This window comes from Salmo salar, chromosome 17 (assembly GCF_965601325.2).
Source record: "Salmo salar chromosome 17, fSalSal1, whole genome shotgun sequence".
NCBI classification, from domain to species: domain Eukaryota; kingdom Metazoa; phylum Chordata; class Actinopteri; order Salmoniformes; family Salmonidae; genus Salmo; species Salmo salar.
Window position 1 is genome coordinate 42411542 of NC_138307.1, and position 12739 is coordinate 42424280.

The 12739-nt window shown below is 41.7% G+C and overlaps 1 protein-coding gene and 1 non-coding gene across 3 annotated transcripts in view; one reads left to right on the forward strand and one right to left on the reverse strand.

Annotated features, from left to right (window-relative positions):
- Window positions 1-18: 18 nt before the first annotated feature.
- On the reverse strand, window positions 19-92 carry trnai-aau (transfer RNA isoleucine (anticodon AAU)). Its single transcript has one exon. It is a non-coding gene; the product is annotated as a tRNA-Ile (tRNA).
- Window positions 93-240: 148 nt separating this feature from the next.
- Window positions 241-12739, forward strand: part of LOC106575832 (serine/threonine-protein kinase 24) — a 445978-nt gene continuing 433479 nt past the window's right edge. The window contains exon 1 of one of the 2 annotated variants that reach the window (XM_082963783.1): window positions 241-1388. In XM_082963783.1, the coding sequence (XP_082819909.1) occupies window positions 1347-1388 (42 nt within the window). In that variant the 5' untranslated portion in view covers window positions 241-1346. The remainder of the gene's footprint in view (window positions 1389-12739) is intronic. The other variant, XM_082963784.1, reaches the window with a different exon arrangement.

Below are 12739 nucleotides of genomic sequence, written 5' to 3' on the forward strand. Positions count from 1 at the left end.
CAACAGTGAAAAGGGTCATGGCCAGTACGGGTATCGATCCCGCGATCTTCGCGTTATTAGCACGACGCTCTAACCAACTGAGCTAACCGGCCAAGTGAACACAGCATACCAAATCTAGTCTTTTATACTTTGGAAAACAACCAGTATGCTTTTATAAATGTTAATAAAGTAGCATTATGCTCATCTAGATTTCAACGTATTCTCCAAACAGTTAAAAAAATATCATCAAATATATATATATTCTATAATGTTATGATATTATGATATCACATGAACTAAATTTCTCGGTGTTAATTTGGTGAACGGTGTCGTTGAGCTCTCTGCCGTTCAACAGACGGACGCATCCGCTCCGGACAGCCGCTCCGCTCCCCGCCGCGCCGACATGGATCCGCCAGTGGTGACAAGATGGAGGACAGGAGACGAGGGTAAAACACAGATAATATGTATAGTTGTCAGCGTGGTAATGGCCTTTGGATGGATTTTCAACTAGCCGACGATTACAAGATCGGATCGTAATCATATCTATCGAACGGCTTTATGTTTTCCAGACGCAGGATAAATATGTTGTTATGTGGCTGCGTGGAAAGTCTGTCAGGGCAGTCGGCTACAGGAGCTAACGAAGCTAACAGCGAGTTGTTCGGTAGCTAATCGGTGATATAACATCAACAATAAATTGGAAACCGTTAGCTAGTATGATATATATATATATAGATCGCGAATGCTTTACGGTTAAAAATAAATTGGAAATACGGTCCAGCTAACATTGTCAGCTAGTTATTTTGTATTCATGTTGATTTGTTGTCACTGTGCAGCTAGCTAGCTAGCTAGTTCGGGTACGATGCTAACGACAAAGCTAACTAGCCATTTAGCAAGCGAGCTAATTTTTTATCAAGTAAAAAATATTCCATGGATGATTTGCTAGCAACGATAGTTATGTTAACATAGGACAACGGTCGATGAACTAGCTTTGTTTATACCACAAGGTTTTCGTGGCCGAGTCAACATGTTTTAACTTTGTACCGAGCTTGTACGGGAAGGATTCACAGGACGTATCGATTAGGACACAGGACGCATCGATTAGGACGCAGAAACGCATCGATAAGGATACAGGACGTATCGATAAGGACACAGGACGTATCGATAAGGACACAGGACGTATCGATAAGGACACAGGACGTATCGATAAGGACACAGGACGCATCGATAAGGACGCATCGATAAGGACGCAGGACGCATCGATAAGGACACAGGACCTGCTGCGTTGTGTATTCTGGGTTGTAACTAGTGACCAGCTAGTTATAACTAGTGACTAACTGTTCTAGCTGGTCAGACTGTGGACAGGCGACATGGCTCACTCTCCGGTTCAGAGTAGCCTGCCCGGGATGCAGGTACGCTGTTTTCACCTAATTTCCAGTAGCTAGCTAGTTAAAGTACACCTTACCAAAGTGCTATATGGTGAAGCTAGCCCTCACCTGCTGTCAGGTGATGTAAACAATACTAAAGACATGCACAGCATGCTGCAAATAGAGAGACAGTCAATTCCCTTCCTTCATTCTGCATGTCCAATACTAGGCTGGTACAATATTTAACATTCAATTATACTAGGAGTCACATTGGGGCTTCACCATACTGATGACTAAAAGGGACAAACATCATTTTGTGACTAAAGCACTGGAAAACAGAGGATTCTCTAAGCTAGGCTAAAGGCTAAAGCACTGGAAAACAGAGGATTCTCTAAGCTAGGCTAAAGACTAAAGCACTGGAAAACAGAGGATTCTCTACGCTAGGCTAAAGGCTAAAGCACTGGAAAACAGAGGATTCTCTAAGCTAGGCTAAAGACTAAAGCACTGGAAAACAGAGGATTCTCTAAGCTAGGCTAAAGGCTAATGCACTGGAAAACAGAGGATTCTCTAAGCTAGGCTAAAGACTAAAGCACTGGAAAACAGAGGATTCTCTAAGCTAGGCTAAAGACTAAAGCACTGGAAAACAGAGGATTCTCTAAGCTAGGCTAAAGACTAAAGCACTGGAAAACAGAGGATTCTCTAAGCTAGGCTAAAGCACTGGAAAACAGAGGATTCTCTAAGCTAGGCTAAAGACTAAAGCACTGGAAAACAGAGGTTTCGCTAGGCTAAAGGCTAAAGCACTGGAAAACAGAGGATTCTCTAAGCTAGGCTAAAGACTAAACCACTGGAAAACAGAGGATTCTCTAAGCTAGGCTAAAGACTAAAGCACTGGGAAACAGAGGATTCTCTAAGCTAGGCTAAAGACTAAAGCACTGAAAACAGAGGTTTCTCTAAGCTAGGCTAAAGGCTAAAGCACTGGAAAACAGAGGATTCTCTAAGCTAGGCTAAAGACTAAAGCACTGGAAAACCGGATTCTCTAAGCTAGGCGAAATACTAAAGCACTGGAAAACAGAGGATTCTCTAAGCTAGGCTAAAGCACTGGAAAACAGGATTCTCTAAGCTAGGCTATAGCACTGGAAAACAGAGGATTCTTAAGCTAGGCTAAAGCACTGGAAAACAGAGGATTCTCTAAGCTAGGCTAAAGACTAAAGCACTGGAAAACAGAGGATTCTCTAAGCTAGGCTAAAGCACTGGAAAACAGAGGATTCTCTAAGCTAGGCTAAAGGCTAAAGAACTGGAAAACAGAGGATTCTCTAAGCTAGGCTAAAGACTAAAGCACTGGAAAACAGAGGATTCTCTAAGCTAGGCTAAAGGCTAATGCACTGGAAAACAGAGGATTCTCTAAGCTAGGCTAAAGACTAAAGCACTGGAAAACAGAGGATTCTCTAAGCTAGGCTAAAGCACTGGAAAACAGAGGATTCTCTAAGCTAGGCTAAAGACTAAAGCACTGGAAAACAGAGGTTTCGCTAGGCTAAAGGCTAAAGCACTGGAAAACAGAGGATTCTCTAAGCTAGGCTAAAGACTAAACCACTGGAAAACAGAGGATTCTCTAAGCTAGGCTAAAGACTAAAGCACTGGAAAACAGAGGATTCTCTAAGCTAGGCTAAAGACTAAAGCACTGAAAACAGAGGTTTCTCTAAGCTAGGCTAAAGGCTAAAGCACTGGAAAACAGAGGATTCTCTAAGCTAGGCTAAAGACTAAAGCACTGGAAAACAGGATTCTCTAAGCTAGGCGAAATACTAAAGCACTGGAAAACAGAGGATTCTCTAAGCTAGGCTAAAGCACTGGAAAACAGGATTCTCTAAGCTAGGCTATAGCACTGGAAAACAGAGGATTCTCTAAGCTAGGCTAAAGACTAAAGCACTGGAAAACAGAGGATTCTTAAGCTAGGCTAAAGCACTGGAAAACAGAGGATTCTCTAAGCTAGGCTAAAGACTAAAGCACTGGAAAACAGAGGATTCTCTAAGTTAGGCTAAAGCACTAGAAAACAGATGATTCTCTAAGCTGGACTAAAGCACTGGAAAACAGAGGATCCTCTAAGCTAGGCTAAAGCACTGGAAAACAAGAGGTTTCTCTAAGCTAGGCTAAAGACTAAAGCACTGGAAAACAGAGGATTCTCTACGCTAGGCTAAAGACTAAAGCACTGGAAAACAGAGGATTCTCTAAGCTAGGCTAAAGCACTGGAAAACAGAGGATTCTCTAAGCTAGGCTAAAGACTAAAGCACTGGAAAACAGAGGATTCTCTAAGTTAGGCAAAAGCACTAGAAAACAGATGATTCTCTAAGCTAGACTAAAGCACTGGAAAACAGAGGATCCTCTAAGCTAGGCTAAAGCACTGGAAAACAAGAGGTTTCTCTAAGCTAGGCTAAAGACTAAAGCACTGGAAAACAGAGGATTCTCTACGCTAGGCTAAAGCACTAGAAAACAGATGATTCTCTAAGCTAAAGACTAAAGCACTGGAAAACAGAGGATCCTCTAAGCTAGGCTAAAGCACTGGAAAACAAGAGGTTTCTCTAAGCTAGGCTAAAGACTAAAGCACTGGAAAACAGAGGATTCTCTACGCTAGGCTAAAGACTAAAGCACTGGAAAACAGAGGATTCTCTAAGCTAGGCTAAAGCACTGGAAAACAGAGGATTCTCTAAGCTAGGCTAAAGACTAAAGCACTGGAAAACAGAGGTTTCTCTAAGCTAGGCTAAAGGCTAAAGCACTGTAAAACAGGATTCTCTAAGCTAGGCTAAAGACTAAAGCACTGGAAAACAGAGGATTCTCTAAGCTAGGCTAAAGACTAAAGCACTGGAAAACAGAGGATTCTCTAAGCTAGGCTAAAGCACTAGAAAACAGAGGATTCTCTAAGCTAGGCTAAAGACTAAAGCACTGGAAAACAGAGGATTCTCTAAGCTAGGCTAAAGACTAAAGCACTGGAAATCAGAGGATTCTCTAACTAGGCTAAAGCACTGGAAAACAGAGGATTCTCTAAGCTAGGCTAAAGACTAAAGCACTGGAAAACAGATAATTCTCTACGCTAGGCTACAGACTAAAGCACTGGAAAACAGAGGATTCTCTAAGCTAGGCTAAAGCACTGGAAAACAGAGGTTTCTCTAAGCTAGGCTAAAGGCTAAAGCACTGGAAAACAGAGGATTCTCTAAGCTAGGCTAAAGGTTAAAGCACTGGAAAACAGAGGATTCTCTAAGCTAGGCTAAAGACTAAAGCACTGGAAAACAGAGGATTCTCTAAGCTAGGCTAAAGACTAAAGCACTGGAAATCAGAGGATTCTCTAAGCTAGGCTAAAGCACTGGAAAACAGAGGATCCTCTAAGCTAGACTAAAGACTAAAGCACTGGAAAACAGAGGATTCTCTAAGCTAGGCTAAAGACTAAAGCACTGGAAAACAGAGGATTCTCTAACTAGGCTAAAGCACTGGAAAACAGAGGATCCTCTAAGCTAGACTAAAGACTAAAGCACTGGAAAACAGAGGATTCTCTAAGCTAGGCTAAAGCACTGGAAAACAAGAGGTTTCTCTAAGCTAGGCTAAAGACTAAAGCACTGGAAAACAGAGGATTCTCTACGCTAGGCTAAAGACTAAAGCACTGGAAAACAGAGGATTCTCTAAGCTAGGCTAAAGACTAAAGCACTGGAAAACAGAGGATTCTCTAAGCTAGGCTAAAGCACTAGAAAACAGAGGATTCTCTAAGCTAGGCTAAAGACTAAAGCACTGGAAAACAGAGGATTCTCTAAGCTAGGCTAAAGACTAAAGCACTGGAAAACACAGGATTCTCTAAGCTAGGCTAAAGCACTGGAAAACAGAGGATTCTCTAAGCTAGGCTAAAGACTAAAGCACTGGAAAACAGATAATTCTCTACGCTAGGCTACAGACTAAAGCACTGGAAAACAGAGGATTCTCTAAGCTAGGCTAAAGCACTGGAAAACAGAGGTTTCTCTAAGCTAGGCTAAAGGCTAAAGCACTGGAAAACAGAGGATTCTCTAAGCTAGGCTAAAGGTTAAAGCACTGGAAAACAGAGGATTCTCTAAGCTAGGCTAAAGACTAAAGCACTGGAAAACAGAGGATTCTCTAAGCTAGGCTAAAGACTAAAGCACTGGAAATCAGAGGATTCTCTAAGCTAGGCTAAAGCACTGGAAAACAGAGGATCCTCTAAGCTAGACTAAAGACTAAAGCACTGGAAAACAGAGGATTCTCTAAGCTAGGCTAAAGACTAAAGCACTGGAAAACAGAGGATTCTCTAACTAGGCTAAAGCACTGGAAAACAGAGGATCCTCTAAGCTAGACTAAAGACTAAAGCACTGGAAAACAGAGGATTCTCTAAGCTAGGCTAAAGCACTGGAAAACAAGAGGTTTCTCTAAGCTAGGCTAAAGACTAAAGCACTGGAAAACAGAGGATTCTCTACGCTAGGCTAAAGACTAAAGCACTGGAAAACAGAGGATTCTCTAAGCTAGGCTAAAGACTAAAGCACTGGAAAACAGAGGATTCTCTAAGCTAGGCTAAAGCACTAGAAAACAGAGGATTCTCTAAGCTAGGCTAAAGACTAAAGCACTGGAAAACAGAGGATTCTCTAAGCTAGGCTAAAGACTAAAGCACTGGAAAACACAGGATTCTCTAAGCTAGGCTAAAGCACTGGAAAACAGAGGATTCTCTAAGCTAGGCTAAAGACTAAAGCACTGGAAAACAGATCATTCTCTACGCTAGGCTACAGACTAAAGCACTGGAAAACAGAGGATTCTCTAAGCTAGGCTAAAGCACTGGAAAACAGAGGTTTCTCTAAGCTAGGCTAAAGGCTAAAGCACTGGAAAACAGAGGATTCTCTAAGCTAGGCTAAAGGTTAAAGCACTGGAAAACAGAGGATTCTCTAAGCTAGGCTAAAGACTAAAGCACTGGAAAACAGAGGATTCTCTAAGCTAGGCTAAAGACTAAAGCACTGGAAATCAGAGGATTCTCTAAGCTAGGCTAAAGCACTGGAAAACAGAGGATCCTCTAAGCTAGACTAAAGACTAAAGCACTGGAAAACAGAGGATTCTCTAAGCTAGGCTAAAGACTAAAGCACTGGAAAACAGAGGATTCTCTAACTAGGCTAAAGCACTGGAAAACAGAGGATCCTCTAAGCTAGACTAAAGACTAAAGCACTGGAAAACAGAGGATTCTCTAAGCTAGGCTAAAGACTAAAGCACTGTAAAACAGAGGATTCTTAAGCTAGGCTAAAGCACTGGAAAACAGGATTCTCTAAGATAGGCTAAAGACTAAAGCACTGGAAAACAGAGGATTCTTAAGCTAGGCTAAAGCACTGGAAAAAAGAGCATTCTCTAAGCTAGGCTAAAGCACTGGAAAACAGAGGATTCTCTAAGCTAGGCTAAAGACTAAAGCACTGGAAAGCAGAGGATTCTCTAAGCTAGGCTAAAGACTAAAACACTGGAAAATAGAGGATTCTCTAAGCTAGGCTAAAGACTAAAGCACTGGAAAACAGAGGATTCTCTAAGCTAGGCTAAAGACTAAAGCACTGGAAATCAGAGGATTCTCTAAGCTAGGCTAAAGCACTGGAAAACAGAGGATCCTCTACGCTAGGCTAAAGACTAAAGCACTGGAAAACAGAGGATTCTCTAAGCTAGGCTAAAGACTAAAGCACTGGAAAACAGAGGATTCTCTACGCTAGGCTAAAGACTAAAGCACTGGAAAACAGAGGATTCTCTAAGCTAGGCTAAAGACTAAAGCACTGGAAAACAGAGGATTCTCTAAGCTAGGCTAAAGACTAAAGCACTGAAAACAGAGGTTTCTCTAAGCTAGGCTAAAGGCTAAAGCACTGGAAAACAGAGGATTCTCTAAGCTAGGCTAAAGACTAAAGCACTGGAAAACAGGATTCTCTAAGCTAGGCGAAATACTAAAGCACTGGAAAACAGAGGATTCTCTAAGCGAGGCTAAAGCACTGGAAAACAGGATTCTCTAAGCTAGGCTATAGCACTGGAAAACAGAGGATTCTCTAAGCTAGGCTAAAGACTAAAGCACTGGAAAACAGAGGATTCTTAAGCTAGGCTAAAGCACTGGAAAACAGAGGATTCTCTAAGCTAGGCTAAAGACTAAAGCACTGGAAAACAGAGGATTCTTAAGCTAGGCTAAAGCACTGGAAAACAGAGGATTCTCTAAGCTAGGCTAAAGACTAAAGCACTGGAAAACAGAGGATTCTCTATGCTAGGCTAAAGACTAAAGCACTGGAAAACAGGATTCTCTAAGCTAGGCTAAAGCACTGGAAAACAGAGGATTCTCTAAGCTAGGCTAAAGCACTGGAAAACAGAGGATTCTCTAAGCTAGGCTAAAGGCTAAAGAACTGGAAAACAGAGGATTCTCTAAGCTAGGCTAAAGCACTAGAAAACAGAGATTCTCTAAGCTAGACTAAAGCACTGTAAAACAGAGGTTTCTCTAAGCTAGGCTAAAGGCTAAAGCACTGTAAAACAGGATTCTCTAAGCTAGGCTAAAGACTAAAGCACTGGAAAACAGAGGATTCTCTAAGCTAGGCTAAAGACTAAAGCACTGGAAAACACAGGATTCTCTAAGCTAGGCTAAAGCACTGGAAAACAGAGGATTCTCTAAGCTAGGCTAAAGACTAAAGCACTGGAAAACAGATAATTCTCTACGCTAGGCTACAGACTAAAGCACTGGAAAACAGAGGATTCTCTAAGCTAGGCTAAAGCACTGGAAAACAGAGGTTTCTCTAAGCTAGGCTAAAGGCTAAAGCACTGGAAAACAGAGGAGTCTCTAAGCTATGCTAAAGGTTAAAGCACTGGAAAACAGAGGATTCTCTAAGCTAGGCTAAAGACTAAAGCACTGGAAAACAGATAATTCTCTACGCTAGGCTACAGACTAAAGCACTGGAAAACAGAGGATTCTCTAAGCTAGGCTAAAGCACTGGAAAACAGAGGTTTCTCTAAGCTAGGCTAAAGGCTAAAGCACTGGAAAACAGAGGAGTCTCTAAGCTATGCTAAAGGTTAAAGCACTGGAAAACAGAGGATTCTCTAAGCTAGGCTAAAGACTAAAGCACTGGAAAACAGAGGATTCTCTAAGCTAGGCTAAAGACTAAAGCACTGGAAATCAGAGGATTCTCTAAGCTAGGCTAAAGCACTGGAAAACAGAGGATCCTCTAAGCTAGACTAAAGACTAAAGCACTGGAAAACAGAGGATTCTCTAAGCTAGGCTAAAGACTAAAGCACTGGAAAACAGAGGATTCTCTAAGCTAGGCTAAAGACTAAAGCACTGTAAAACAGAGGATTCTTAAGCTAGGCTAAAGCACTGGAAAACAGAGGATTCTCTAAGCTAGGCTAAAGACTAAAGCACTGGAAAACAGAGGATTCTTAAGCTAGGCTAAAGCACTGGAAAACAGAGGATTCTCTAAGCTAGGCTAAAGACTAAAGCACTGGAAAACAGAGGATTCTCTATGCTAGGCTAAAGACTAAAGCACTGGAAAACAGGATTCTCTAAGCTAGGCTAAAGCACTGGAAAACAGAGGATTCTCTAAGCTAGGCTAAAGCACTGGAAAACAGAGGATTCTCTAAGCTAGGCTAAAGACTAAAGCACTGGAAAACAGAGGATTCTCTAAGCTAGGCTAAAGACTAAAGCACTGGAAAACACAGGATTCTCTAAGCTAGGCTAAAGCACTGGAAAACAGAGGATTCTCTAAGCTAGGCTAAAGACTAAAGCACTGGAAAACAGATAATTCTCTACGCTAGGCTACAGACTAAAGCACTGGAAAACAGAGGATTCTCTAAGCTACGCTAAAGGCTAAATCACTGGAAAACAGAGGATTCTCTAAGCTAGGCTAAAGACTAAAGCACTGGAATTCAGAGGATTCTCTAAGCTAGGCTAAAGCGCTGGAAAACAGAGGATCCTCTAAGCTAGGCTAAAGACTAAAGCACTGGAAAACAGAGGATTCTCTAAGCTAGGCTAAAGACTAAAGCACTGGAAAACAGAGGTTTCTCTAAGGTAGGCTAAAGACTAAAGCACTGGAAAACAGAGGATTCTCTACGCTAGGCTAAAGACTAAAGCACTGGAAAACTGAGGATTCTCTAAGCTAGGCTAAAGCACTGGAAAACAGAAGATTCTCTAAGCTAGGCTAAAGGTTAAAGCACTGGAAAACAGAGGATTCTCTAAGCTAGGCTAAAGACTAAAGCACTGGAAAACAGAGGATTCTCTAAGCTAGGCTAAAGACTAAAGCACTGGAAAACAGAGGATTCTCTAACTAGGCTAAAGCACTGGAAAACAGAGGATCCTCTAAGCTAGGCTAAAGACTAAAGCACTGGAAAACAGAGGATTCTCTAAGCTAGGCTAAAGACTAAAGCACTGGAAAACAGAGGATTCTCTAAGCTAGGCTAAAGACTAAAGCACTGGAAATCAGAGGATTCTCTAAGCTAGGCTAAAGCACTGGAAAACAGAGGATCCTCTAAGCTAGGCTAAAGACTAAAGCACTGGAAAACAGAGGATTCTCTAAGCTAGGCTAAAGACTAAAGCACTGGAAAATAGAGGATTCTCTACGCTAGGCTAAAGACTAAAGCACTGGAAAACAGAGGATTCTCTAAGCTAGGCTAAAGCACTGGAAAACAGAGCATTCTCTAAGCTAGGCTAAAGCACTTGAAAACAGAGGATTCTCTAAGCTAGGCTAAAGACTAAAGCACTTGAAAACAGTGGATTCTCTAAGCTAGGCTAAAGACTAAAGCACTGGAAAACACAGGATTCTCTAAGCTAGGCTAAAGCACTGGAAAACAGAGGATTCTCTAAGCTAGGCTAAAGACTAAAGCACTGGAAAACAGATAATTCTCTACGCTAGGCTACAGACTAAAGCACTGGAAAACAGAGGATTCTCTAAGCTAGGCTAAAGGCTAAATCACTGGAAAACAGAGGATTCTCTAAGCTAGGCTAAAGACTAAAGCACTGGAATTCAGATGATTCTCTAAGCTAGGCTAAAGCGCTGGAAAACAGAGGATCCTCTAAGCTAGGCTAAAGACTAAAGCACTGGAAAACAGAGGATTCTCTAAGCTAGGCTAAAGACTAAAGCACTGGAAAACAGAGGTTTCTCTAAGGTAGGCTAAAGACTAAAGCACTGGAAAACTGAGGATTCTCTAAGCTAGGCTAAAGCACTGGAAAACAGAGGATTCTCTAAGCTAGGCTAAAGACTAAAGCACTGGAAAACAGATAATTCTCTACGCTAGGCTACAGACTAAAGCACTGGAAAACAGAGGATTCTCTAAGCTAGGCTAAAGCACTGGAAAACAGAGGTTTCTCTAAGCTAGGCTAAAGGCTAAAGCACTGGAAAACAGAGGATTCTCTAAGCTAGGCTAAAGACTAAAGCACTGGAAAACAGAGGATTCTCTAAGCTAGGCTAAAGACTAAAGCACTGGAAATCAGAGGATTCTCTAAGCTAGGCTAAAGCACTGGAAAACAGAGGATCCTCTAAGCTAGACTAAAGACTAAAGCACTGGAAAACAGAGGATTCTCTAAGCTAGGCTAAAGACTAAAGCACTGGAAAACAGAGGATTCTCTAACTAGGCTAAAGCACTGGAAAACAGAGGATCCTCTAAGCTAGACTAAAGACTAAAGCACTGTAAAACAGAGGATTCTTAAGCTAGGCTAAAGCACTGGAAAACAGGATTCTCTAAGCTAGGCTAAAGACTAAAGCACTGGAAAACAGAGGATTCTTAAGCTAGACTAAAGCACTGGAAAAAAGAGCATTCTCTAAGCTAGGCTAAAGCACTGGAAAACAGAGGATTCTCTAAGCTAGGCTAAAGACTAAAGCACTGGAAAGCAGAGGATTCTCTAAGCTAGGCTAAAGACTAAAACACTGGAAAATAGAGGATTCTCTAAGCTAGGCTAAAGACTAAAGCACTGGAAATCAGAGGATTCTCTAAGCTAGGCTAAAGCACTGGAAAACAAAGGATCCTCTAAGCTAGGCTAAAGACTAAAGCACTGGAAAACAGAGGATTCTCTAAGCTAGGCTAAAGACTAAAGCACTGGAAAACAGAGGATTCTCTACGCTAGGCTAAAGACTAAAGCACTGGAAAACAGAGGATTCTCTAAGCTAGGCTAAAGCACTTGAAAACAGAGGATTCTCTAAGCTAGGCTAAAGACTAAAGCACTGGAAAACAGAGGATTCTCTAAGCTAGGCTAAAGACTAAAGCACTGGAAAACACAGGATTCTCTAAGCTAGGCTAAAGACTAAAGCACTGGAAATCAGAGGATTCTCTAAGCTAGGCTAAAGCACTGGAAAACAGAGGATCCTCTACACTAGGCTAAAGACTAAAGCACTGGAAAACAGAGGATTCTCTAAGCTAGGCTAAAGACTAAAGCACTGGAAAACAGAGGATTCTTAAGCCAGGCTAAAGCACTGGAAAACAGAGGATTCTCTAAGCTAGGCTAAAGACTAAAGCACTGGAAAACAGAGGATTCTCTATGCTAGGCTAAAGACTAAAGCACTGGAAAACAGGATTCTCTAAGCTAGGCTAAAGCACTGGAAAACAGAGGATTCTCTAAGCTAGGCTAAAGCACTGGAAAACAGAGGATTCTCTAAGCTAGGCTAAAGACTAAAGCACTGGAAAACAGAGGATTCTCTAAGCTAGGCTAAAGACTAAAGCACTGGAAAACACAGGATTCTCTAAGCTAGGCTAAAGCACTGGAAAACAGAGGATTCTCTAAGCTAGGCTAAAGACTAAAGCACTGGAAAACAGATAATTCTCTACGCTAGGCTAAAGACTAAAGCACTGGAAAACTGAGGATTCTCTAAGCTAGGCTAAAGCACTGGAAAACAGAAGATTCTCTAAGCTAGGCTAAAGGTTAAAGCACTGGAAAACAGAGGATTCTCTAAGCTAGGCTAAAGACTAAAGCACTGGAAAACAGAGGATTCTCTAAGCTAGGCTAAAGACTAAAGCACTGGAAAACAGAGGATTCTCTAACTAGGCTAAAGCACTGGAAAACAGAGGATCCTCTAAGCTAGACTAAAGACTAAAGCACTGGAAAACAGAGGATTCTCTAAGCTAGGCTAAAGACTAAAGCACTGGAAAACAGAGGATTCTCTAAGCTAGGCTAAAGACTAAAGCACTGGAAAACAGAGGATTCTCTAAGCTAGGCTAAAGACTAAAGCACTGGAAATCAGAGGATTCTCTAAGCTAGGCTAAAGCACTGGAAAACAGAGGATCCTCTAAGCTAGGCTAAAGACTAAAGCACTGGAAAACAGAGGATTCTCTAAGCTAGGCTAAAGACTAAAGCACTGGAAAACAGAGGATTCTCTACGCTAGGCTAAAGACTAAAGCACTGGAAAACAGAGGATTCTCTAAGCTAGGCTAAAGCACTT